The sequence below is a fragment of the Lynx rufus genome, unplaced genomic scaffold, assembly GCF_022079265.1.
Source record: "Lynx rufus isolate CCGP_SWC_20201006 ecotype Redwood Valley unplaced genomic scaffold, mLynRuf1.p SCAF_2, whole genome shotgun sequence".
Taxonomy (NCBI): Eukaryota; Metazoa; Chordata; class Mammalia; order Carnivora; family Felidae; genus Lynx; species Lynx rufus.
In genome coordinates this window covers 219,954,826-219,979,608 of record NW_025814834.1, presented here as the reverse complement: position 1 = coordinate 219,979,608, position 24,783 = coordinate 219,954,826, and the positions used below count along the sequence as shown (strand labels likewise).

The following is a 24,783-nucleotide window of genomic DNA, read 5'->3' as shown; positions in this document are numbered from 1 at the left end:
TCCTTCCCGGCTATGGCCAGGACACCAACCAGCCTTTGGCTCTTGGGGTAAGATGAGCCCTTTGGTCTGCTTGTCCCCTTTGTCCTTCTGGAAGTCACCAATCCTTCTGATTCCTCAGTGGGACTCACTAGCATGCGTCAGCCCGGTCTTAGGATTTCAGCCTCCGGGCAAGGGTGGTGTCTGCTCTGCAGATGGGTCACAACAGAGAGCCGATGCCCCTGAGCTGGACCAGCGTCTTTGCTGCCCATGCCTCACCCCCCCAACCAAGACAGCCATCTGCCAGCCATGAGCCCCATCCCCCACAAGGTCCCTCCTGTAAGTGTAAGGACCCGGGACAATGGGTGGTGACAGGAGCCAAGCATCCTGGTCCTCCCTTCAGACCCTTAGCTTGGCATCTTCCTCCTTACAGACTGCTGAGTGTCTGTCTGTCTCTCTTCTCTCTTTCTTTGCAGAACGTATTCAACAAAACAGAAAGTATTTACTTTCTAAAACTGTCATCAGAGTGAGAATGTAGGATTGAGGGCTTGAGAACCTCATGAAATCCTCCACGGGCACTCGCCACATAGCAGAATCCTGAGGGGACCTTTTTGAGGGAAACCATGGATCATTTTTGCAATCTCCCATAATTATCTGTTGTCTCTGTTGTCTCAGTTGAAATTCAGAGTTAGGTTTCTCTTAAACCCAGCACAAAAAAAACTCTAGAAACTCTGGTTCACCTTCTGTTGGTTTCAGCACGCTGATTGAGCCCATGTACACTGTGTCTCGTGTGGGGGCAGACCGGGGTGGCAGCAGCCTGGGGGACTGCCTGGGGGGGGTGCTGGAACCCCTGGGCTTCATATGCTAGACTTTCTCCCCATGGTCTTAGCTTCCTCTTTGATTGGAAATGAAAGACCTGAATAACCTCTTTTCTGCATTTATCGTGGTAGAGGGCGAGTGTTCAATGTTGCCAAGCCAGACAGAGTAGTGGCAGCTTCTGCCCTCCATAACTAGAGCTTCTTTAAGAAAAAAGAACATTCACATGTGGAATGGGGCATTTGGCCACACTGTTAAATGCTGAACTGAATCATGTGACGAACATGGCCATCATTCAGAGAAGGGAGAGTACCCAGGACCAACATAGTACAGATGGTCAATGCAGTGAGACATCCATGAGAGGGCAGAAGCACTGATGCCTGCCATCCATCCATCCACCCACCCATCCATCCATTCATCTGTCCATCTATTCATGCACCCATGCATCCATTCATCCATCCATTTAATGCATCTCTCCATTTGTCTGTATAATCATCCATCTGTCCAACCATTCATCTAGTCGGCAGCTATCCATCCATCCATCCATCCATCCATCCATCCATCCATCCTTCCATCCACCCATCCTTCCATCCACCCATCCTTCCATCCATTAGAACATCTGTCCATCTGTCTGTATAACCATCCATCTGTCCAACCATCCATCTAGTCAGCAGCCATCCATCCATCCATCCATCCATCTACCCATCCATCCATTAAACCATCTGTCCATCTGTCTGTATAACCATCCATCTGTCCAACCATCCATCTAGTCAGCAGCTATCCATCCATCCATCCTTCCGTCCATCCATCCATCCACCCATCCATCCATTAAACCATCTGTCCATCTGTCTGTATAACCATCCATGTGTCTGTCTGTCCATCCAGTCAGCCATCCATGCATCCATCCACCCACCTATCCACCTGTCCCTCTATCCATTCATCTGAACTCATTCATCCATCCGTGTATCCCTCTGCCCATCCGTCTGTCTATCCATCCATCGGCACTTGTGGGGCACTGCTGTGTGTGGGTATTCGGTGAGGTGCTGGAGAGGTCGACAGAACAGAGACCCGGAGCCATACGGGCCAATAGCTCAAGGAAGGATTGCAGCTCTGAGTGGCTGCCAATGAGGGGTTGTACCCATGAGAATGTTTCTCTGGGGCCTAGCCTTTTCTGGGGTGACAGAAGGGCATTCGGAGAAAGGGACCTTTATGTCAAGGCCAGGGGTTGCAAGAGCAGGTGGCCAAGACAAGGAGAAGGATGGGGGCTGGAGAGGTGACCAGAGTTCGGCCTTGGGAGCCCCATGCTGTGGGTTAGGAGCGGATGGTGTGTGGCCCAGAGTACGGGCTGAGCCATGGCGAGAGCGGCTGTGGACACAAATTGACCATGCAGATGTGCAGGCTGGGAGGAGGCTGGCCTGGCTGAAACATGGCTCCTGCTTACCTGATCATGACCCTAGTCCCCGAGGAGATGCTGTTCCTCCACCAGCTGGTGAGGCCACAGGGATGCCTCGGCTGCCCAGGGTCTTGGTCTGAACGCGCCTGACTTACCGTCATCGACCTGTGCCTCTCCTCACCTTGAGGCCAGTGGGCGTGTTTTACTCCGGGGCCTGGGCAGGATCCAGTGTGGAACTGGCCTAATAATTAATACGGGTAGCAGATTGGCAGACTGACCCCGAAGAGAGGAGAGACAGGGAAAGGGGAGAAGGGAGGGGACGGAGAGAGACAGAGACAGAGAGGGACAGAGAGGAAACTCCTGGCCGAAACACAGCGCGTGAGGAATTTAAATACGCTGGCAAACACAGACTTATTTAGTGAAAACACTCAAGGTGTAGCTTCTCATTTAAAAACAAACAAGTGATTAACTTGAAAATAGAATTCTGAAAACAAAGGCCTGGATTTGCTGTCGTGGTTCCCCTTGCGGTGCAGATTGCCCGCAGGCGGGAATCACATCCACAAGAGACTCAGGCCACCCGAGAGCCTCGCTCCCCCATAGTTGGGCCAGGAGGCCACGCCCCACGCTGGGGTCTCAGGCCCAAGGGAGCCTCATCAGGAGACATCCTGGCCATGGGGCGGGACGGTGAGGGCCCCTCCCTGGATGACTCCATGCACAGAGGGGGCGAGGCCTCCTGGCCCACCAGCCACGCCGGCTGTGGTCTGGACCCTCTTCATTTTCCACGGAGCGTTCCTGAGACCACATAGAGGAAATGGGGCGTCCAGCACAGTTCCCGGCCAGTGAGGAGAGAGAGAAACACGCCGACACGCTTCTGCCCCCAGACGGGTTTCAGAAACAGTTACCAAGAAATCAGAACAGGCCCCGCTATAAATTCAACGGATTAGGCAGTTAACTTGTTTTCTCTTGCCAGAGGGTTGCCAGTCAGCAACTGAGCAAGCAGTCGGTTACCCCAGAATATCTGTTTTCTAATCTAATGGTGAGCGAGTGGAGTCTGGCAGAGCCCCCCCCCGGGGGCCTTGGGGCCCCAGAGCCAGGCCTGCTCTCCGTGCAGCGCGCAGGATTCCGGGTGGACGTGTGCACATAGCAGAGTGGGCACCTGGCACTCCCCCTCCCTCAGATTCCCACTGTAAGTGGTGGCCTCAGAAGCTGGGAGGAGATGCAGACCGGGGTGGCCCCGGAGACCCCGAGGCTCCTTTGTTGGGGGGGCTTCCGGGCAAGGCACTGGGCTTCTAGCCTGGGCTCCCCGCACACAAAGCACAGAGTGCTTTGCACACTGTAGAGTGCTTGGAGCACGTGGGGCTGCCCGGGAACGGGGTGCGGCTGGAGGGAGCCCCTGGTGGCGACAGGTCGGGGAGGAGGGTTATTCCTTCTTTGCTTCCAACCAGAAGAGGCATACCCACCCTGCCTGGCCCGGTGCAGCGTCTGATTTCACCGCTGCCCCGAGTTGTAGCACAGACCTTCCCGGCTCCAGTGAGGCTCTGATAAGTCAACGGATATATGTCCTGCTCTCTGATAGATGAAGAAAACTCAGCCCCTTCCCTGGAGAGGCGTGAGTCAAGCGTGGGGCCTCACCACTGCCCTTTCCAGTGCCCCCCCACCCCCACCCCGGGAAGCTGCACCCAGCCAGCCCCTGCAGATGGTTTTCTAGGCTCTGAAACCAGCCCTGCCGGTCCCTTCCTGGTCCCCTGGGTGGGGCTGCCCTCTGTGCATCGGGGCTCCAGTCTGGGGTGCCAGGCTGGGTCTGCACAGTAGACCCAAGGTGTCCAGCTTTTTCCAGCCTGTTGTAAGGATGGGAGTCGCCATGGCTGCATCGTCTCATCGTTGTGGATCCCCAATCCAGGAGCTGCCCCCTGAGCCCCGCGGAGGCCCAGGACAGAGGGGACGTCACTGTTTCCGTCCACACCTCTGGGCCTAGTTGGCTCTGGGTGCTGTCCTGCTCTGAGGGACATGGCTCGTCCCGTCTACTGGGCGCGCCTGCCAGAGGCCGGGCCCGAGGTTGGCATTATTTCATTTAATCCTCTCCACAAAACATTTTAGTCCATTTTGCAGACGGGCACACTGAGAGCCTTACAGAGCTGCCCGGGGCCACGTGGTCCACGAGGAGAGACTGAGCTTTCCCAGATTCTCGGGGGCACTTCCAGACTTTTCTGGTAGAGGGGACGGCTCCACTCTGTGTGAGCCCATTCCTGTTCAGGGGACATACGCGGGCTGCAGAGTGCCCTGTGTTCTCTCAGCCCTCCGTCTGTCCCCCAGCCTTCTCAGACCGGGCTGCGGGGCTTGCTGGCCGCCTCCCTTGGTCCAGCTCTGGGCAGTGGGGCTTGGCCCCCTGGGACTGTGGACAGGGTGGTGCCCTGGGCTGCGGGATGGTCAGTAGGAGCCAGTGCTGCAGGCAGACAGAGGCCTCACCCCCTTGGTCCACTGCTGCCCCCTTGCTCTGTGTGCTGGGCACACAGCAGATCTTGGGGGATGACTGGACGCGTGTGCTGGGCTAGCCCAGGGGGGATCCAGAGAGAAAGATGGGGTGTGGGGTTTCAGGCCGCATTTCCATCCAGAGCCCCGGAGATTCTGGGGTCAGCGGACCCTCTGCAGATGCCCCAGGTGGATGTTGGCACGTGCTCATGGTTCAAGCAGTTAGCTCGTGCACTCCGGGTGCCAGGGGTGGGTGTGGGAGGAAGAATCCAGGCACGAGGAGGAGATGGCCAGGCGCTCCCAGCAGGCGCTTCAGGGCTGGAGTGTGAAAGCGCATCTGGGGGGACAACCTCTTGGAGGGGCCCGCGTGGCCTCCAGGTGCCCCGTTTACAGGTGAGGAGGTGGGGGCCCCTCCTTGTCCCTTGGTGCCACCTGCACCTGCCGCCCCTGCACATCCCGTCTGAGAAGAGGGCTGTCGGGGCCTTGGGCGTCTCTCTGGGGCCTGCGTCCTGTCCCTGTCCCCTCCTCCAGGTCCCTGTCCCCTCCTTCGGGTGCCTTGCTCCGCTATCCCTTCCCTCTGTTCCCAAGCCCACACTTGGGACGCGTTGGGCAGGGTTCACCAGAGGGAAGTGGTGTCAGTGTGGTTCATGGTGAGGAGGGCAAGTAGGCGAGCAGGAACAGCTTCATGGTCAAGAGAGAGGCAGCTGCCCGCCCCCCCCCCCCAGGCCACTGCATCTGGTCACGGTGATTGTGTGGCTTCACGGTTGCTCCCTCGGGATCATTCGCCAGGCACGTTGACAAGGCAGAGCACAGAGCAGTGGCAAGCCTGGGCTGTGGGGCCTGAGAGCCTGGGTCTGAACCCCCAGCTCACCTCTCTCTGCTTTCAGATGAGGAAACTGAGGCACAGGGACGCTGGGGGTCCCTCCCCCATCAGCTGCCATGGGCACTGGCTGAGCTTGTGAATATAAGAACCCATCCCTGTTCCTACCCCAGCAAAGGGCTCGGTGACTGCTGGGGGGACACCGAGTGCCCCCACAGGAGACGGAGGCTGGGAATTTCCACAGCCGGCCTTCCTCCGCAGCCCCCCTGACTGCTGTTGGCCTCCCTAAGTGGACCCCACAAATCAAGCCTGCGTTCCTTATGCTCCCTAGTGTCCTCTCCTTGTAAGCTTTTACTGGGCATTCGAGACCCATCACCGCCTCTGAGCTGCCCTCCAGGATCACCCAGACAGAGCCGATTCTGCCCCAGCATTCTGACTGCCCTGCCTCTGGGTCATTTGGTGCCCAACATGCCTGTTTCCCCAAATAAACTGCAAGCTTCTGACTCATGCATTCATTCATTCATTCATTCACTCACTCCAGACTCCATCCTTGAGCACACATTTTCGAACCTGAGCTGCACGCTGGGTTGGAGAAGGAGTGAGATCTCCTCACTCCTAGATCCCCAGCGCCCATCATTGTAGTTACTTAATCAATGGTTGCAGAATAATTGAATAAAAATTAAAATTATGAAGCACAGTTAACGTTCGTATTAAAGTGTAATTAATATTAAATAACAATCAAGCTGAATAAGCTCCCACCTCAGGCTGCAATTTAGTTTTCTGTGCCCTGTGTCTCCCCGCCACAGCCCTGGGGCCGGGTTCCTCTCTTATTTCACGGGAAAAAAGCTTCTGAGGGAACTTCAGAGAAGCCCGCGTGATGCCAGGATGCAGGGACCCATCCAGCAGGGGGAGGGGCAGGCAGTGGTCCTGGCATGTCACAGGTGCTGGTGGAGACGGACTCTGGGCATCAGAGGAGGCCCCCTGCAGGTCAGGACAGAGGAAGGTGGGGGCAGGTAGTCATGGAGGGCTTCTGCCAAGGGTTATGGGGAGGGGATGGGGCTGGAGGGCAGCCAGGGAAGGGCAGGGGACTTCCTAGAAATGGCAAGGGGGCTGGGGCCTAGAGGTGCTCAAGGAGGGGCAGGGGCTTCCTGGAGGTGGTGAGGGACCAGGGGCTGCAGGGTGTCTAAGGAGGGGCAGGGGGCTTCCTGGAGGTGGTGAGGGGCCATAGGGACTGCAGGGTGTCTAAGGAGGGGCAGGGGGCTTCCTGGAGGTGGTGAGGGGCCATAGGGGCTGCAGGGTGTCTAAGGAGGGGCAGGGGCTTCCTGGAGGTGGTGAGGGACCAGGGGCTGCAGGGTGTCTAAGGAGGGGCAGGGGGCTTCCTGGAGGTGGTGGGAGAGGATGGGCCTGGAGAGTGTCCTCTTTGGAGCACCAGAGCCCCAAATCCCACCATCTGCAAAATGGCCCTTCCTGCCCCAAGTCAGGTGACCTCAAGATCACTGGGTGCCAAGGGACTCAGAGAGAGAGAAAGGGGGGGGGTAGTTGTCAGCTTGTGTTGGGAATTAGTGCCAGAGGAAAAGGAACCTCATCCCCTGACTCGGGGGTACATCAAGGAGAGTCTTGGGAGGAGACCCACCATCTGAGCTGGTAGGGGACAAGGTGAGGTCCCTCCCAGCTGGGGGCTTGGGCTCCATGCACGCAGGGACGGCGTGCTCTCAGCACTGTTCCTCCACTAGTGGGGTCGGGCTTGTGAGAACCTGTCAGAGATCCATGATGATCGGGGTCCCCAGGGACCGCGGTCCTGTGACTGTTCTGGGGCCCCTTTCTCTGCCTGACACCAGGTGACCGAACCACTCCCATCACTGGATGCCCTCATTCATTCGTTCCTTCAGCAAATATTTATGGGGGGGTCTCCTGTGCATCCGGAGCTTCCCTGCTCCTCGGGGGACCCTGTGAGGAAGATGGGCTCAGTTCCTGTTCTCATGGGGCATCAGCCCAGAGAAATAGATCATGAAAGCCAGGAGGAGAGGGTCTGGTGGCCCCAGGGGGGGTGCGGTCTGTTCTGGGTCGGCCGGGGGAAGGAGGCTGAGCGGGAAGGAGCAGGGCTCTGGCCCCTGGAGTCTCAGCATCACTTTGGGTGGAGAACGGATGGTGGGAGCAGGTGGGGCATCAGCCAAGGTGGTGGCCTGGGGAAGGGGGAGGGGAGATGGTGAGTGGACTCCAGGTGTGTCCCAGCAGGACAGGTGGTCTCCCCTAGGGGCCGTGTGCCAGCGTCCGGACAGAGTTCTGCTCGTCACACTTGTGGGGGGTGATGGGTATCGTTTTCTTGCCCGGTCCTGCCCAAACCTGCATGCTCCGAGGCTGAGAACCCCTGCCTGGGGAGGGAGGGATGGAGAGGCTCGCTGAGCGTGTGTTTTCAGGATGGGGAGGGGAAGGGGGGGATCAGATGGCTTCTAGATTTCTGGCACTGCTGTCTTGGGCGCACACGGATGGGGGTGCCGCTGTGAAGCGGCCAAGAGTTTTGCAGAGGCCGCGTGGAGCTCTGCTGGGAGCTGGCCAGCAGGGGGGTCAGCCTGGGGCAGCCAGCCTGGTGCAGACCCCGGGGAGGTGGGGTCGTGTTGGTGAGTGACCCCTGCGTGTGCAAGGTCCAGGCCGTGGTACAGGATCTCCCACAGATAAGCCCCAGGCACCGAGCCCAGGACCCAGGGGAGCAGAGGCTGGGCAACAGCGGGAGAGGGTACCTGTGTCTGCCCAGCTCCCGCCACGCAGACGTCACCGGCCGCACGGCCTACACAGCAGACATTGGTTCCCCCCACCCCACCCCATCCTGGAGGCTGCAAGGCTGAGGTCAAGACGCCCACAGGGCTACCTCTTCCCGGGCCTCTCTCTGTGGCCTGTGGACACCCGTCCTCTCCCTGTGTCCTCACACGGTCATCCCTCTGGGGGTGTCCGTGCCTTAATCCCCTCTTCTTATAGGGACACAGGTCTTGTTGGAGTACGACCCGTCCTAATGACCTCAGTTTATCTTCATCACCTCTGCAAAGACCTGATCTCTACTGTCCCATTCTGAGGTCCCTGAAGGTTTGCACTTCCACACACGAATTTTGGAGGGACACACAGCAAGGCCTCAGGGAGGTGGGAGGGTGACCCTGAGGGAAGATGGTGCTTGGCTGGAGGCACTGGGTCGTGTCCGCTGGGTTTGAAACTCAGCAGTCGTAGGTGGTCATGAGTGTCCACAGAGTGGGGTGTGGTAGCAGGCAGAGGGCTCCAGATGCCCGTGACTGTGTGTGGAGTGGTCCGTTTGTGCGAGAACGTGCCCTGCGTCCCACCGTGGCAGATGACCAGGCGTCTCTGGGCTCTGGCTTTGGGGTGCATTCTTCTCACCAGGGCCATGTTCCTATGAGAGCACGGCTCAGTGCCCAGCGGCTGCCTAGAAGGTTCAGGGCTTCCGTGGGCGGCTGTTTCTCTCCTCCCTCGTCCTCCCGTGAGGATCAGCATGGGTGGTCCTCAGGGAGAGGGCACTTTGCCCACACTGTCAGCCAGGGGACAGTGTTGGAGTCTCACGACCTTGGTAGATGGTGTTCAGTGACATCACCGAAGGCCTTTGGGTTTGGCCCGGAGGAGCCGTCCAGCCCCCTTGGTGGAGATGGTTCCCCCGAGACGGTGGAGGGTGATGTGGGTGACGGGCAGAGGGAGGCCGGATTTAGAGCCCGGCTCTGTTCCTATCACCCCCTCCACTTAACCCCTTCCCACCTCAGTGTCCCCATCTGTACAGCGGGAATGACCATTTCTGCCCCGTCTGCGACAGAAATGCCCTTTGGAGCGCGGATCTCGGGTGCATGATGGAGATAAGATGTGGAGTCAGACCTGCGTGTCACAGATGCCACCAGAGAGCTTGTCAGTAGCTCATTGCCATCCGTGCTGGGGCACAGGGTGGAGAACTTTCCGGAGAATCGTTTGCAACCCTCTCGAGAGAGGACGATGCGGTCTGACACTGAACCCCTCTCGGCAGTCACGTCCGGACAGAACCGCCCAGAGCTTGAGGCCAGGTGCTTTGGGATGAGGGGGAGGGCGGGGTGGAGGCCTCCTTGGCCCTCGTTCCCTCAGAGCCCGGCGCCGGGGACTTGGCTTTCCCAGAAAACACAGGATTTCTTCCCCTTTCAAGTCACAGCTGCTGCCCAGAAGCTCTGGGCCTTCCTGGAAGAGCCGCTCTGCCCCCCGGACCTTCCGGCAAGAAGTCCTGCAGCACCTGTTTCTTGGGACAGTGACGGCTGGGACAACCTCGTCAGAAAGAGCTGGACACTGTGACCCAGCTGGCCCAGCTCTGCCGGCTTCTTTTGGAAAGAGTTTTCCCAAACGACGGTGTTTTGTCCTCACGCCAGCGGTGGCTGTCACAGCAGCTTTCTGCCAAGCTGTGTTTGCAGCCAAGCTCTGGACACACAGCTGGGAGACTCAGGCAGCACGGTGCCTGCCTGGTGGAGGTGGCCAGGACGCGGGGCGGCTCTCCGCTCTGGCACAGGAGGGAGAGCCGGAAAGGGGTGGCTGGGAATGTGTGTGCCCGTGCGCGTGTCTGTGCGTGCACACACATGTTTGTGCGCGTACGTGTGAGTGCCTCTGTATGTAAGCGTGGGTGTGAATGTGTGTGCGTGTCTGTGCATGTACAAGTGTGTGTGTGTGTGTTGGGAGTACAGCCCAGGGATCGGATGAGTCGAGTCCCCGCAGGACACAGCGGGGAGTGGGAACCAACCGCACGAAAGCATCTTTGGTTCACACGGGGAGGCTTTTCTGAGACGCTGCCCCACACGTAGCTCTGTGCTCTCTAGAGGTAGTGAGCCCCCCGTCACTGCTTGTGTTCAGAGGCTGGGAAACCTCTGATGGTGGGTAACGCAGGGATGTCTGGTCAGGGGGAGCTTCCTCCAGCTCGTGTGACTCTGGCTGGAAGCTTGTCCTGCACCCCAACCACTCAGTCCCTCTGCGCCCAGCCCCAGGGCGGGCAGCTGTGAAGTGAGTCCCAAGGCGCCCTGCGCTAGGAGGCGAACCGTCCTCACCGGTGCCTGGACAGGGGCTGCGTCTCGGAGGGTGTGGAGGGGGGTAAATGGGAACTGGCCCAGGAGACCTGTCCTGGGGCCACTGCCGGCACTCAGGGGGGGCCTCACGCCCGGGGGCACTTCCCCAGGGCAGCACGTCTGTGTCTGTGGGCTCACCCACAGCCCATAGGGACTTGTGTCCGGTGTCCTCCCGGGTCGGCAGGTGGTGCTCGGGTGGGGTGCTGGGGTGGGGGGTAGAAGGGCTTCTCTCCTCGTCACATCCTCTCCTGATGGGGACACGGGGACTTTCTGTGGCTGGAGATGAGAGGAGCCGTGACCTACATTGTAGGATTTGCATAGATGATTCATGCACTCCTGGCAAGTCCAGCTTGTTTCCAAGTTACCACTGCCTTTTTCCCCGTCCGTGGACTGAAGGTGGGTTGTCACATGGGCCACGGAGGAGTTGTGGCAGCCCCCTCCCCACCACAGGACCTGTGTCCCGTGCAGGCTGCTGAATGAGTCCCTTGACCCCCTGCAAGGGCCCCGTTTCTCTCAGCCTCATTTACACTCAGGTATAAAGGGCTGAGGGCGGTGATGTGCTTGCCGCAGGGTGTGGAAAAGGCTGAGGACTTCGGGGCTCCCCCAGCTGGGCTGGGTCTGCCTTTGACCGTGGAAGGTGGACCCTCGTGCTGAAATCTGCACATCACAGACTCAGAAGGACCTTCAAGGTCATCTGCCCTTCCCCCAGCTCCAGTCAGCTGCCTGATGGACGGTTGTCTGTCCTGCGTGGTGCTCCTGGCCCAGCGCCCGTGCCTCACGCAAGGCTCTGAGCCTCTCTGGTTCTCTGTGATTTCGCCTCCTTCAGTGCACCCACTCAGCTCCTACACACTGATCTCATCCCCTCCCCCTCAGTTTTCCCTGAGGTGCAGGGACCCGGGGTGCCCTGTCATGCTGAGTCCCTTGGAACGGGTGTCCTGGGAAGGACTCCAGCTTCACCCCAGCTTTTCCTAAGGGCTGGTCCTGGGAGTTCTGGAGCCAGCGGCGAGAGCAGGGGTCCCAGCCTTAGGCAGCCCCAGGCCCTTTGCTGAGAGCTCTGCTGACATCCGGTTATTGTCGCATCCCCTTGCACATGGCGGGCGCATGACCCCCTTGGGAGATGGTGCCCAGGCAGGTCCCTGTCCCCTGCGGTGGGTGAGGTAGCAGTGGAGCTGGGCTTTCTGCCCCGGTGGCCCGGCCACCTTCCCCCCCCCTGCCACGCCCTCCACACCCCCATCAACACCTGCTTCCCGTCTCTGTGGAGCCCATGGAGGGCCTGCTTTTGTCGGGTGGCGCACACAGAGCCCTAAACGCGCAACGACTTTCGTGCACGCCAGCGTGACGATGGCATCCCAGCCAGAAGGTGGGGGCCTTCCGCGGATGCTCTGGAAGCCGGGCCTTTGTTTCTGGGCGTCCACTCCTCCGGGTCAGGACGGTCGGCGATGAGCGGTGTGTCGCCAGGAGCCGCACGTGGGGGGCTCGGGGTGCCTGCTTTCCAGCGTGAGAGGGGCCCGGACAACTGCGTGCTCCTGGCACCCCTTCTGCTGGGCTGAACGCTCGCCTCCCCCAGGCTCGCAGTTGTATCGAGAGACTTCTTCCCAGAGAACACGCCGCTGCTATTTCTGGCTTCTCTCTCTTGTGCAAGAGGAGAGTAGCAGTGTTCCTTCTCCGAGGGCCACCGAGCAAGCGGCATGTGGCGGTCGTGGAAGGTGCTGAGCCCAGGGCCGGGCGTGGGCCCATCGCACAGCCCGCGTGGGTTACGGATCAGTGCGCTCTCCCTGCCCCCTCCTCTCTGGGCTGGATTTCCGAAAACGCGTGTTAGTGCGCTGGCTCTGGTCTCTTCCCGTGACTGCGTGAGAAATTGCCCGTGAACATCTGCCTGGCCGGACATCCTGGCAGGGGGCAGCCTGGAGAGGCAGCACACAGGCTGGGGGCCACCGTGTGCCTGTGCTGTGCCCAGGGTCCTGTTCTGAGGGGTCACCCGGCACCCAGCACTGTGTGCCCGCGGTGTCCCTTCCTCCCTACTGCCCTATCCTTGATCTCTTGATAAAAGTGGACGTAAAGTAGGACCGACGTGGTCTGAGCGAGGAATGGACTGTGCTCCTCTGCTCCCAACCCTGTACGACCCCCAGGGGAGCTTCTGGAAACATTAGTGATGCTGGACTTCTCCCCCGAAGATGATGGTTAGTGGGCGCACAGTGGGGCCTGGGTCCCAGCATTTTGTGAGCACCGCCCCCCCCAAGCAGGTGATTCTCATGGGAGGCCCAGGCGGAGAACACATTCTGGCAGTTTGCAGGGCTCTCCTGGGCCTCCTCGTTCTGCCTTGACTTTGGTGTTGGGGGCGGATCACCAGGCAGCAAGGTTCTGGTCCAGCTCTTATAAACCGTCTGGCTTTGCCGAGTCTGTGCTTTTGCCCGGAGGGACATGACTTGACCCTGGGCCGGGGGCCCATCTGAACCTCCGCCCCCACCTGCAGAGGAAGCGTGGGAGGTGTGGCCCAGGGTGCCTGCCAAGGTGGGCTGGCAGACCTGGGGAGGCTGCCCGGCCGCTGGGGCAGCTGCTGGCCACATCCTGGGCACTGCCCAGAGAGGGCACAGAAACGAGGTAGGAGGGACCGTAGCTGAGCCGAGGGGACCTGCTGGTCCTGGAGGGCTGGTCCTAGCGGGGACCAGAGACCCGGCCGCGGCAGCAGGGCTGTGTCAGTCTCGCAGAAGCCCTGCTCCCCGCTCCTGGGGAGAGAACATTCCCACCCACGGTGCTACCCACCCACCGCTTGTCACCACCTCACTCCTCCAGAATGCTTGCGGGCACGTTGCCCAGGCAACCAGAACGCCAGCACGTTGCTATCCTTCAGTCTCCTCCAGGCACCTGTGAAGGCTGTCGAGAACATCCCCCGTGCCTCCGAATCCTGCCGACGCCCTGCTCCAGAGCTCCCAGAGAGAGCAGGAGCCTCCTCAGGACCACTGACAGCCTCGAGGGGGGTGGGGGGGGGTCATGGCTGGTGCTGGTGGGTGCCCACAAGGAGCCAGGCGTCCAGTAGTCCCCACGGAGTCCTGTGACACCCCGTGGCGTGAGGTAACAGAGGCACAGAGAGGTTGTGTGGATTGCCCATGCTCACACAGCCAGCATATTGTGGCACTGGGATAGAAGCCAGGCAGCGGGGCCCGAGTTCCCTGTGTCCCCAGTGTCCAGTGCTCCTTCTGGAGCAGGAGTGGGTGGGTCATCTCTGAGCCTCTTTCTCCGGGGGATAACGATGGTCATTCCCCCCTCACCAGGCCCTGGGAGGAGCAAAGAGAACACGGGTGGGGGGGTTCTCAGCCCCGGCCCTGTGGACACTGGGGCTGCTACGTCTTTGTGGGGGCCGTCCTGGGCACTGCCGGAGGCTCTCCGTATCTCGGGGCTCTCACTAAATGCCAGTCGCACCCCTGAATGGTGACAACCAAAAGTGTCTGTGGACATGGCTGACTGTCCCCCAGGGGTAAAATCACCCCCAGGGGAGAATGGCTGATATGTGTGTGAATGTGCCTCATGGGCCACAAGGCAGCAGTGAGGTGCCCGGTAATCACCTGCGGGAGCCTGTGAAGCAGTGTCCAGGAACCGCGGGGCCTCGGCTGCTGTACAAGGCTGGCAGGAGTGTGGAGCAGCACCTGTCGGGGACTGGTGCCCCCCGAGCACCCCCACCCCGGGGAAGGAGCCACCATGCGGATGGTCGAGGGACTAGAGCCTCCGTAGCTGTGGGTCCTGGAGGTTCGTTTGCTTTACTTTTCTTAGTGTGTCCCGGTCCCACGGGTCTGGGATTGTTGGGACCCTAAGTCCCTGAGTCCTAGACTCGGGGTCCAGGTGTGATGCCAGCTTGCTGTGTGGGGCTCTTGTTGGCCTCAGGCGGGTGCTGAGTGCTGCCCCCTGCCCCCGCCCCCTGCTGAGTGGGCGGGACGGACGCACCAGCCCTGGCCCACCCAGGGTGGGACCCAGGAGTCTGACTGCGGATCGGACCCACTCCAGTGGGGGGAGGGCGCTCAGGGACCCCAGAATCGCACAGCTGGCGCCCCTGCTCTGGGGTGGGCCGGTAGCCAGACCCTTGGTGTCGTTCCCAAGGTTTCTATCCCGAGCGAATGAATGGTTCCTACACTGCTCCTTCCCGTGAATCAAATATCACGTGTGTGCCTGACATCCTTGGGGCCACTGAGGACGAAAGCCTTGTAGGCGCCCCAGCACACCTTTCCTGAAAGAGAGGGACGCTCTTAATCGTAGTAAGTCATGGGGTAGACTGAGCGAGGGGTGGCTCTGACAGGACAGTAATGACATCGGGTGGGGAAGCCATTCAAGTGAGTCACGGCTCCCCTTTTCTTTCATTAGGAAAATTGAGCCAGCGACTGCCTTCCAGAAGAAAGTGCGAGCTCTCTTCCGGAGCTGAGGCGGGGGGTGTCCTGCCCCGAGTGGGGGTGTGGGAGGGTGGGTCTCTGCCCCCGGAGTCTGGCGGGAGGCACTGCACCTGTTGGCGGTTGGGGGCACAAGTGCGAAGGGGAAAGAGGGGCAGCCTGCTGGCCCCCTCTGTGCGGGCCGTCGTGCCAGAGAACTTGGAGCCACAGGGGTCGAGAAACCTAATCCACACTGGGCCCCAGGGTCTCGCCCCCCACCAAAGCCACGTTTCCCTGCCTGGCGGAGCTCGCGTCCTCCAGAACAGCGTGATCAGAGGAAGGCCGTGCTCCTTTGTGGGTGTTCCCACCCTGAGGCCCCACCCCCACCCCCAGGTGGACGTCCCTGCACCCGGGGAGCCCCTGCCGAGGCCCCTTCACCCCCGGCGTGACCCCCACATCCAGACCTGTCCTGGTCCTGCCCTGCTTTGTTGGTGGTTTGCGTTTGCAAGAACCCTGCGGATTTTCAGAAACTGAAGAACAAAGCGGATAGAAGCTCTGTGTTCTCTGCTCCCAGACTCCCCTCCGCCTCACTGTCACGTCACCACGGGGCACGTGTCCTCACCGTACCATCCGAGAAGCCTGCACTTCATCGGACTTCCCTAGCTTTTCGCCGACTTCCTCTTTCTCCTCCAGGATCCCACTCAGGGCAGCACCCGGCACTTAGGTGGTCAGGTCTCCTTGGGCTCCTCTTGGCGGTGACGGTTTTTCAGACTTCCCCGGTGTTTGATGACCTTGACTGCGTGGAGGAGGACGGGCCAGGTATCCTGCCGGATGTCCCTCATCGGGATTCCTGTGGTGGTTTTCTCGTGGTCGGGTGGGAGGAGGGGCAGTGCCCTCCCCACCACGTCACGTCAGGAGTGCCTGCTGTCAGCATGACTCGCCACCGTGCATATGACCTTGACACTGGCCACGGCCCTGGGTGCCAGGTGTCTCCACTGAAAAGTGACTTCCCTCCCCTTTCCATGGGCTAATTTTGGGAAGCAGGTCACTAAGCACAGCACACACTGTTGGGGGACACCCGCTTCTTGTAAACTCTTCAAAACTCACCCGTTTCATAGCCGGAGGAAACGGAAGGGGACCCAGCTAAGGAAGTCACCGTCCCAAACATCTGTGAACCAACCTCTCCATCAGACAGAATCACTGACTGTGGCTGGTACCCCAGACCAGCTGATGACAAGCCCTTGAGTGGACACTCTGGGGGCAGGGGCGACCCTTGGTAATGTAGTGCTGGGATTGTGGTGGGGGGGGGGCTTGTCACTGACTGTGGCGAGATTCCCAGGCAGCCCGTGGGCCACGTGGTCCCTGGGCCCCTGCATGAGCCTTCAGCCCAACCCGGAGTCTCAGCGCCCCGGGGCTCTTGCCTGTCAGAGGCAGTTCCCGCCAGCCTCCTGGGGACAAGTGTGACCTTAAACCACAAGACAAGTCTTTGTCTCCCTTTATCGACAGTGGTTTCTTCTGTGAAGAAAACACACAGAAGGCAGCGAATTCAATCTCAAGCCCTTGAATCGTATGATCCTGTTATTAGGGAAAGAAAGATTTCAATAAAAATGTAAAAAGGGGAAAAGCAAGAAAAGCTACAAACCAGAAAATAAAGGTGGATGGAGCCGTGGCTCTGATGGGGACGTGGCCGGCCGGAGGTGGGGGAGCTCGCCCTTCAGAGTTGGGGCTGGGGTGCGGCCCTGCGTGGGCCGTGGGGCTCAGAGGGGCCGGGCAGCCGGGCGCTCAGAGGAGCCCAGGACCCCGCGAGGACTGTGCACAAGCCTGAAAGGTCTCGAATGCACACTGTGCACCGTGCCGGCAGCTCCCCCATCCGGACCCTGCCCCCACCAGCCGCCACCCCTCCCCCCCTCAGCGGGCAGGGCCAGAGGGCAGAGTGGGACGCCATGCCCACCCCAGGCTGGTCCCTCCACCCTTGGACACAGCCACGTGATTTACATGCCCCAAACTCTGTGGTTTTCACGTATCCACAAGGTTGTGCAGCCATCAGCACTATTCCTTCCAGAACATTCTTATCACCCCTAAGAGAAACCCTACAACCATTAGCAGTCACCGCCCCCCACCCCCTGCTCCTGGCGACCAGGAATCTACTCTCTGTCTCTGGATTCACCGATTCTGGGCATTGGGTAGGAGTAGAAGCGAACGACGTGGTGTCTGACATGACCAGCTGCTTCTTCCCCCCGTGACCTGGGCGGGCTCTGTCCACACTGCAGCGTGTATCTGCCTGCTTTCCTTTTTCAGGCCGAAGAGCGTCCCCCAGGGTGGGGGGGTGGTGTCACACTGTCCACGCACCTGGTGGACACTCGGGTCGTTTCTGCTTCCCGCTATGGTGAATGGCGCTGCCCTGAACGCGCGTGTGCACGTGTTTGTGTGCACTTGTGTTTATCCCCAAGAGGGGAAGGTGCAGGGTCGGCGGGTAACTGAGGCTTTGCGGAACCTCCCAACCGCATGCAAGAGCGCCCGTCTCCCACACCTTTCCGTGGCAGGAGGCCTGGACCTGTCGTGGCACCGGTAGCCGCCCCCGTGGATGCAGAGCGGGGGGCATGTTCCCAAGGGGCCTGCGGATGCTCTGGAGGTCTGCACTGTGGCCTGGCCTCCTTGGTGTTTCCCGTGGCGGCTCTGACGGCCGCTGGTGGTGGTGGCAGCCACAGGCCTCCCTCCTGCACGTGGGAGGGGCACTCCGCCACCGTGGATAGTGGCCGACAGCCCTCCGCCTGGGGCCTCGCAGCCCTGTGCCGGACAGCGTCGGAGGGCAGAGCGCTCCTGGGTCCAGGCCCGCTGGAAGGATGGAGAGGGGTCCCGTGCTGCACCTCGTGTGGCGGGACCCCCTGACGCCGGGGCACAGCAGCAGCGTCCCGGGAAGTGCCCTGTGTGTGGCTCGGGACCGTGGAGGTCCGGACAGCACATGTGGGCCGGCCGGCTCTAGTGACAGAGCAGAGGCCCTGGGACCTTTAATCCCTGTAGGGAGACCTCGGGTCCCTGCAGGCCACAGAATCTGCCCCTGACCTCCTTGTGGGAGGGGCTCTGTCTGTCCCCGACCCCGGCCCGGTGTCTCCCGGCTGCCGGCGTGAAGAGGAGCGTCTGTGTGTCCCGACTCATCCACCTGCCCTCCTAATGTCCCCTCTCTGGACAAATCCACTGCTTCCAGAAGGAAGAACCTGGACTCGAAGAGGAGAAACAAAGCGAGTTCCCTGCCGTTGCCTTCGCTGGGTTTCTCTGCATAACAGCTGGGTGGCGTGGAAATGAGGGGGTTTCTATGGTAACCAATTACAGCTCATGATTGGTGAAAAATGACAGAAATATCCCGTGTGTGAAGTGATGCTGGGGCAGGCCAGCAGGCACGGGCTTGGGTGCTGTGCTCTTAATTTCTCCGGGTCCTGACGGCTCGTGGCTTCTTCCGTAGCTGCTCTTTACTGCGCCTGCTCGCAGGGGCCCGATGGTGCCTGCCGGGGCCTGGTGAGGCCTGGGTGTGTCTGCTGAGGCCTGTGGAGGTCTGATGGTACCTGGCATTGCCTGGTGGGACCTGAGGGGACTGATGTCGCCTGGTGAGGGCTGGAGGGGCCCGGCCTTACTTGGTGATGGCTGGAAGGGGCTGGTGGGGCCTGGTGGGGGCTGTGAGGGCTGGAAGGGCCTGGTGGGGCCTGGTGAGGCCCTCCGGGCCGAGGCGCCACTCTTGCTGGACGAAGGGCCCCACGTCCCTGGGGGCTGGGCTCCCATCCAGATGTGCAGAGTGGCGGGAGAACCGGGGGGTCTGAGGCATCGATCCTCACTGAGTCACCTGTGGCCACAGAGGAGCTGTGTTACTCTGTGCGTGGGGGTGTCTCACACTGACCTAAATTTCCGTGCACAGTGACAGTGGCCCTGGTCCCTGCACGGAGCTTGGCTGGCTGTGCAGGGAAATTGCACGCGGGCAGAAACTCGGTGCGGAGGCATTAGCATAATGAGCAAACTCTAATTTCTGCAGCAAAGCACCTTCATTCTGATTAAAATACTGGGGCCTTTTTATTTGGGGATTAGTCCTCTTTGGTAATTAGCGCTCATTAATACAAGTTCCTTTCAACGTCCTGATGACAGGCAGGGAGCTGCACGTGCCTGAGTGCACACGAGAGAGGAGGCGGCCCCAGGCACGTGGGGTGAGTGCAGAGCGGGGCGGGCTGGGCGGGGGGAGCTCACACAGACACAGGCCCACACGCCCGCCGACATGTGCGGACCCCACACTGGCCGCACACGTGCACACACGCACACATATGTGACAGATGGGTACACAGACACCCCCATAGACTCACACTCGTGCACACCTGCTGACACAATCACACCCCCAGGTACATCCGGGCCCCACGTCAGCCCTCACACACACCGATATGGCGTTCTGAGACACACTCCGTGCACACTCACATGCACACGTGACTCACTCACATGCGGCCTCCTGCTCACTCACTCATTTATTCCCTTTTAAAGTCACGCAAACCCTCATGGAGAAAAACCATGAGCTGTTTCTTCTACGGGGCTGGTCTCGAGCAGCTTTTCCGGCTGGCGGCTTAGCGCACCGGACGCCCTCGCCGCCCCCGCCCACAGCGGTCACTCAACTTCTGGATCCCTGTCAGGGTTCGCACGTGGGGCTGGTGACAAGTACTCACTTTGAATGGCGCCTGTGCCCAGCCCTCAATTGTCTGAGCCGGTGGGGGAGGGGGCATGGGCCCGGGGCCCCCAGACCCTCCGCGTGCCTGTCCGCTGTGCTCCGGGTGCTCACCTGACGCCCGTGCCCCCACCTGGCTTCACTGTCCCCACAGCCCCGTCCGCCGTCCCCGGTGGCGTGGGGTGCGCCCTTCCCACAGCCTTCCTGGTGCTCAGGGGGTGGGCGCTAGGGTTTCAAAGGGTCCCTGTGCTGAAGATAAATAGGGGAAGCCGAGATGTCACCAGAATGGCACTTGGGCCGAGTTGGTGCATCGATAAACTTCCAGCTTATCCACAGCAGGTCTCATTTTTTCTGAACCGAATCCAGAAATAAGTTTTCCCAGCGTACAGCCTCCGAGGCCACAGGCTGCTTTAAGACAAGCACATTTGCCTGCGATGGCCGGGGGGGGGGGGGGGGGGGGGCGGGGTCGCGGACCACGGTGCCGGGTAGGGGCTCAGTAGATGCTGGGCCTCCGTGCCCCCTGTGAAGTCCCGTGAGCCCCCCTGGCTCATCCCCACCACGAGCGCCCCTGTCCCCAGGCCTCAAGAGGGGCAGGATGTGTGCTCAGAGACGCCCGCCCCTGGCCTGTAACTTGCGTGACCCGAGGGGCAGACCGAGCCCCCAGCACTGCCATTCTCCTACCTCGCGCCCCTCCGTGTCTCCGTTTTAATCTGGTCTTTGAGGTCATCTTGCCAGCTGAGCTGGGGGTTTTGAGCCTCGCTTTCTTTGCGCGGTCGCGCCGGCCGGCCGCGTGGGCTGCACGCTCCCGGGTAGACAGGTGCAGTGCAGGCGGGGCAGCCGAATCCCGGGAGCAGGTGCGTGGCGGCCGAGCCTCTAAGATGCCGCTCCAGAGATGGCCCTTGAGCAGGACTGCGGAGTCCCCGGACGGAGCGTTTCGGTTTCCCTCTTGCGGTTAGGGTCAGCGCTCTTTCCCCGTCGCGGTGGGGGCGGAGGGACGGCCGGCAGAGCCCCGAGCCCCCAGCTGACACTGCTCTCTCTTTTCCATGCAGTTCCATGTGCATCCGCTGGCCGGGCTGCTCCGTAGGAAGCCATGCTTGGATACTTATAGCCATGTTTCAGCTCGCCATGGATCTGCCCTCGTGTGAGTCCCTGGGCCCGGGCCCCGACTTCCGGCTGCTGCCCCGGCCACCGCAGCGGCCGCCCCGGCTGTGGAGTTTGAAGAGTGGACAGGCGGCGCGCATCCCCGTGCCCGTGTGGAGCCCGCGCCCGGCCCGCGTGGAGCGCAGCCACGGCCAGATGCCCAGCCCGCGCGCCAAACGGGCGCACAGACCCAGGGACCAGGTGGCCGCCCTGGTGCCCAGAGGCGGGCTCGCCAAGCCCCCGGCCGCGGCCGGATCCAGCCCTTCCCTCGGCTCCTCCTCCGCCGCGGCCCCGTCGCCCACGGCGGGTGGCGCGGCCGGCACGGACCAGCAGGCCCTCCTGCGGAGGGGGAAAAGGCACGTGCAGGGGGCCGGCTTCAACGGCTTTGACTTCCGGGGCAGCAGGCCCACCACCGAGACGGAGTTCATCGCCTGGGGACCCACGGGGGAGGAGGAGGCCCCGGAGTCCAACACATTTCCAGGCCTTTACGGCCCCACCACGGCTTCCATCTCACAGACACGGAAGACGACCGTGGCCATCGCCACCACCGCCGCCACGGCCACCACGGCCACCTCCATGACGCTGCAGACTAAGGGGGCCACCGAGCCCCTGGGCCCGAGGAATAGGATCCCGGTTGGGGCTAGCACAACGGAGCCTTCCACCAGTCCCAGCAAAGACAATGGCGAAGACGTCAAGCCCCCACGAATTCTGGGGGAGACCTCAGGTACAGCCACCTCTTTTCTGGTTGGGGCTTGGTCCGGGGTGGGTAGGGTGGAGGGCACCCCGGGGGTGTGGCTTCCGAGGGATGCCCAACTCGCCTGAGTGACACGACTTGGCGGGACTCCCCATCTCTGACCGGCAGAACCGAAAACAATGGCAGCGTTGACAGTCAGGTGGCAGCCTTGGGGACAGAGGGGGCGTGCGTGTCCGTGGACTTGTGTGTCCTGCAAACAGGGGTTGTCCTGTAGCCAAGCTGTTCCGGCTGGTCGAAGGGGGACGGTAGGGGGTCTCTCCTTAGTGGTGGCCCCGAAGGGGACGTTGTGCCTTCCTTGCCTGTGTTAAGGGCATCCAAACCCTGCCAGGCACAGAGCCACATCTTCCCCAATGGCAGAGGACCTGACTTCCGGGCCAGCCTGGGGGTGAGATGCGGGCACACTTGCTGATGGGATCGGGGACGTTTGGAGTCTTCAAAAACCCTCAAGGGTGCAGCCCTGTGGAGGGGTGGCTGCGAGACTGGCCCGGAGTTAGGGATCACTTTAAACAGCAGAAGAGATTGAGGTCAGGTGTAAGGAAGGTCTTCCTGCGGTATCCGCTGAGGACCTGCACACTGATTCGGGTTGGGGAGCATCTTTTCCCTGGAGACGGCTTAGCAGGTGTCTGGGGGATGGGGGTCAGGAGGCACGGCTCTGGTTCTCCTGCCTCCGCTTACCCTCGGTGCATATGGACGGTTACCATTTCTTGGCCTTCAAGCATCTACTGCAGCGTGGTTTGGTTTTTCGTTCTCCTCCTGTGCCTCCTCTCCCAGTTGCTTCTAAAGGCGGAGCCCTTGAGAACCTCCCGGGCCACAGCTTGTCCACAGGGTCAGACATGCACTCAGCTTCCTGGTCCGCTGAGGGAGAGTGCAGAGTCCGGGACCCTGTGTTCCTCCCTGCATCCAGCTCCCTCTGCCTCTGTGGGGGCCACGGCCCCACACCCACCGGGACCAGGGTGTTCACAGGTCAGATCTGCCCACACACCTCCTGGGCCAACGGTGGTACTTTTTGGTTCATAAAACAGGATGCAAACTGCAGGGTGTCAGCACGAAGGGGTGAGGGTGACGTGGGGCCTCCTCCAGCCCCCTGTTTCTTTGCTTCTCCACATCCTAAGGGCTTGGGCTCTGCAGGCCCCACGCAGGCACTCTCAGGACCCAGGGGGCAGAAGGGTATCGCTCCTCGGGGTCCGTCGGCCGCATCGGTGGTTTTCCTGTAGCTCTGGTCTTGGTCGGGAGTTGCACAGGTTTTCACGGAGTGGGTGGCTTTTGTTCCATGACCTACTTCCTGCCTTCACCTGGTCGAGAGAACTGCAAGTTTTATTCTGAGCAGTTCTTTCCTAGAGAGCAACATATCTATGAAAGCAGGAGACCCATCTCCGTCTCAAAGCCAGGGGCCGGGGCCAGGCCCCAGGGACGCAGGCTGTGGGCTCGGAGCACTGCGGGACAAGGTCTGCAGGCTGTCACAGGCCATCTCCTGGGCTGCCTTTGCCCAGTCACTACAGACATGCAGCCCGCAGTTCATCATGTCTGTGCTGGGCGCCCGAAAGCGGTTTACAAAGCATTTGTTTTTACCTCAGTAAATTCACAAGGCATCCTCATAACAGAAGGCGGTGCTGCCTGCGTTTACTGTCATGCCCTCTACATACGTCACTTACCGCAGAGGCACGGCTGAGAAGACGTGTTCCCATTGATTCCAAATTACATTTGTTATCACTAAAAGTTAAATGCTCGGGACAGCGTCAGAAGGCTCACCAAATTAATTCACAGTACACTAGATGTTACTAATCCAAATCGACAGATGCTTATCTTGGAAAAGATTTATGGTTCTTCATAATATAATCTGGTGCTAGATTAATTTGTTTAGCAAAACAGATTTCAAGGGAGGGGGAATATGTGTGTTTGCTTTTAGTGCAGAGAAATGTGAATTCTGGGAAGTGATGCAGGATGCTGAGAAGGGGTGCCAGCGGCCTCAGCATCCCGGCCAAACAAGGCAACACAGGAAGTGCTGAGGTGAAGCCTCGAACTGGGTGTGTTACGGCCCAGCTGGTCCTGTGTAAGTGGCCCAAGGCCAGGCACGGAGAGCCCAGGCGGGAACCCTGTGAAGCCCCTTGTCCTGGCAGGCACCAGACGTGGGCCTGGGCTCCCGACTCTTTGTGGAGCATGACAGCTGCTCGCGCTTCTCAGGAAGAATTCAGGCTGCGAGGGTGGTCTTGGGGGTCCCAGAGCTGTGGCCCGGGAGACTGTGCGTGCCGTGCACAATTAGCGATATGTGCGTCCAGACCTCAGCTCGCCCGTGAATCTGGGCTTTGCTGCATGGAGCTGTGTGACCGTGGGGGAAGTTCTCGTCTCTCTTGGCCGCATTTTCTTCACCAGGAAAACTGAAGTTTAGAAAAATCTCTTCCAAACGATTGTCATGAGATTCAGTGCGTCAACACCAAGCACAAACTCAGAACCCTGCCCACACTCCAGGTGTTTCTATACCCAGCAAGAGTACCTCCAAGGAGAAGCTGGCAAGTGTCAAGGGCAAACAGGCTGCCAGGGACATGGGGATCTTCTCATCTCAGACACTCCCAGCTCTGCCCACTCACTGCTGAGGGTATCGCAATGGGGAGAATTAAGGTTTGGGGAAGCGATGTGAAGAATTTGTCAGGTCAGTTCCGTTGGCCCAAGGGGCGTCTTTGGAATCAGGTTTGGGGGAGTTGTGAGTTTTTCTTTTTGCTTCTGTAGAGAGATGTTTAGAAAGGGAAAGTTACATTTGCCTGCCTATCCAGACTATAGATATCGGTGGGCATAGAACAGCAGATGGCTGGAGATTTGGGGCACTCTGAGATCCCTCAGGAGCTAACATTACATAGAATGGCATCGTCAAACAGTCCCTCTCCCAGGGATCACCCTGTAAGTGAAGAGAGTGGGAAGCCTCTCCTAGGTTTAGCATAGGGAGTAAGAGTGTCTGCCTTCAAATTCCTGGCTTCATCTCCAGTTAGCTGTGTGGAACTTGGGCAACTTGCTTATCTTCTCTGTGCCTCAGTGGGAATTATAGAATTAGCCATCTTATAATGTTGTAAAGGTTAAGTGAGATAGTATATGCCAGGTGGTCAGTACTTGGCATACGGTAGCTGCTCATTACATGTATGTTGCTGTTATATGATGGTGATAATGATGGTGGTGATGGTGATGATGGTGATGATGGTGATGATTATGATGGTCATGGTGTTGTGGTCCTAGTGGTGGTGGTGATGGTGATGATGATGATGATGGTGGTAATGATGGTGATGACGATGATGATGATGGTGGTGATGATGGTGAT

The 24,783-nt window shown here is 60.0% G+C and overlaps 1 protein-coding gene across 1 annotated transcript in view; it reads left to right on the top strand.

The window, feature by feature from the left end:
* Window positions 1-2,218: 2,218 nt before the first annotated feature.
* The window catches only part of AJAP1 (adherens junctions associated protein 1), a 75,974-nt gene continuing 53,409 nt past the window's right edge, over window positions 2,219-24,783 (top strand). The window contains exons 1-5 of the mRNA XM_047082404.1: window positions 2,219-2,281; window positions 2,719-2,869; window positions 4,499-4,611; window positions 15,663-15,766; window positions 20,635-21,449. Of these exons, the coding sequence (XP_046938360.1) occupies window positions 2,219-2,281; window positions 2,719-2,869; window positions 4,499-4,611; window positions 15,663-15,766; window positions 20,635-21,449 (1,246 nt within the window). The remainder of the gene's footprint in view (window positions 2,282-2,718; window positions 2,870-4,498; window positions 4,612-15,662; window positions 15,767-20,634; window positions 21,450-24,783) is intronic.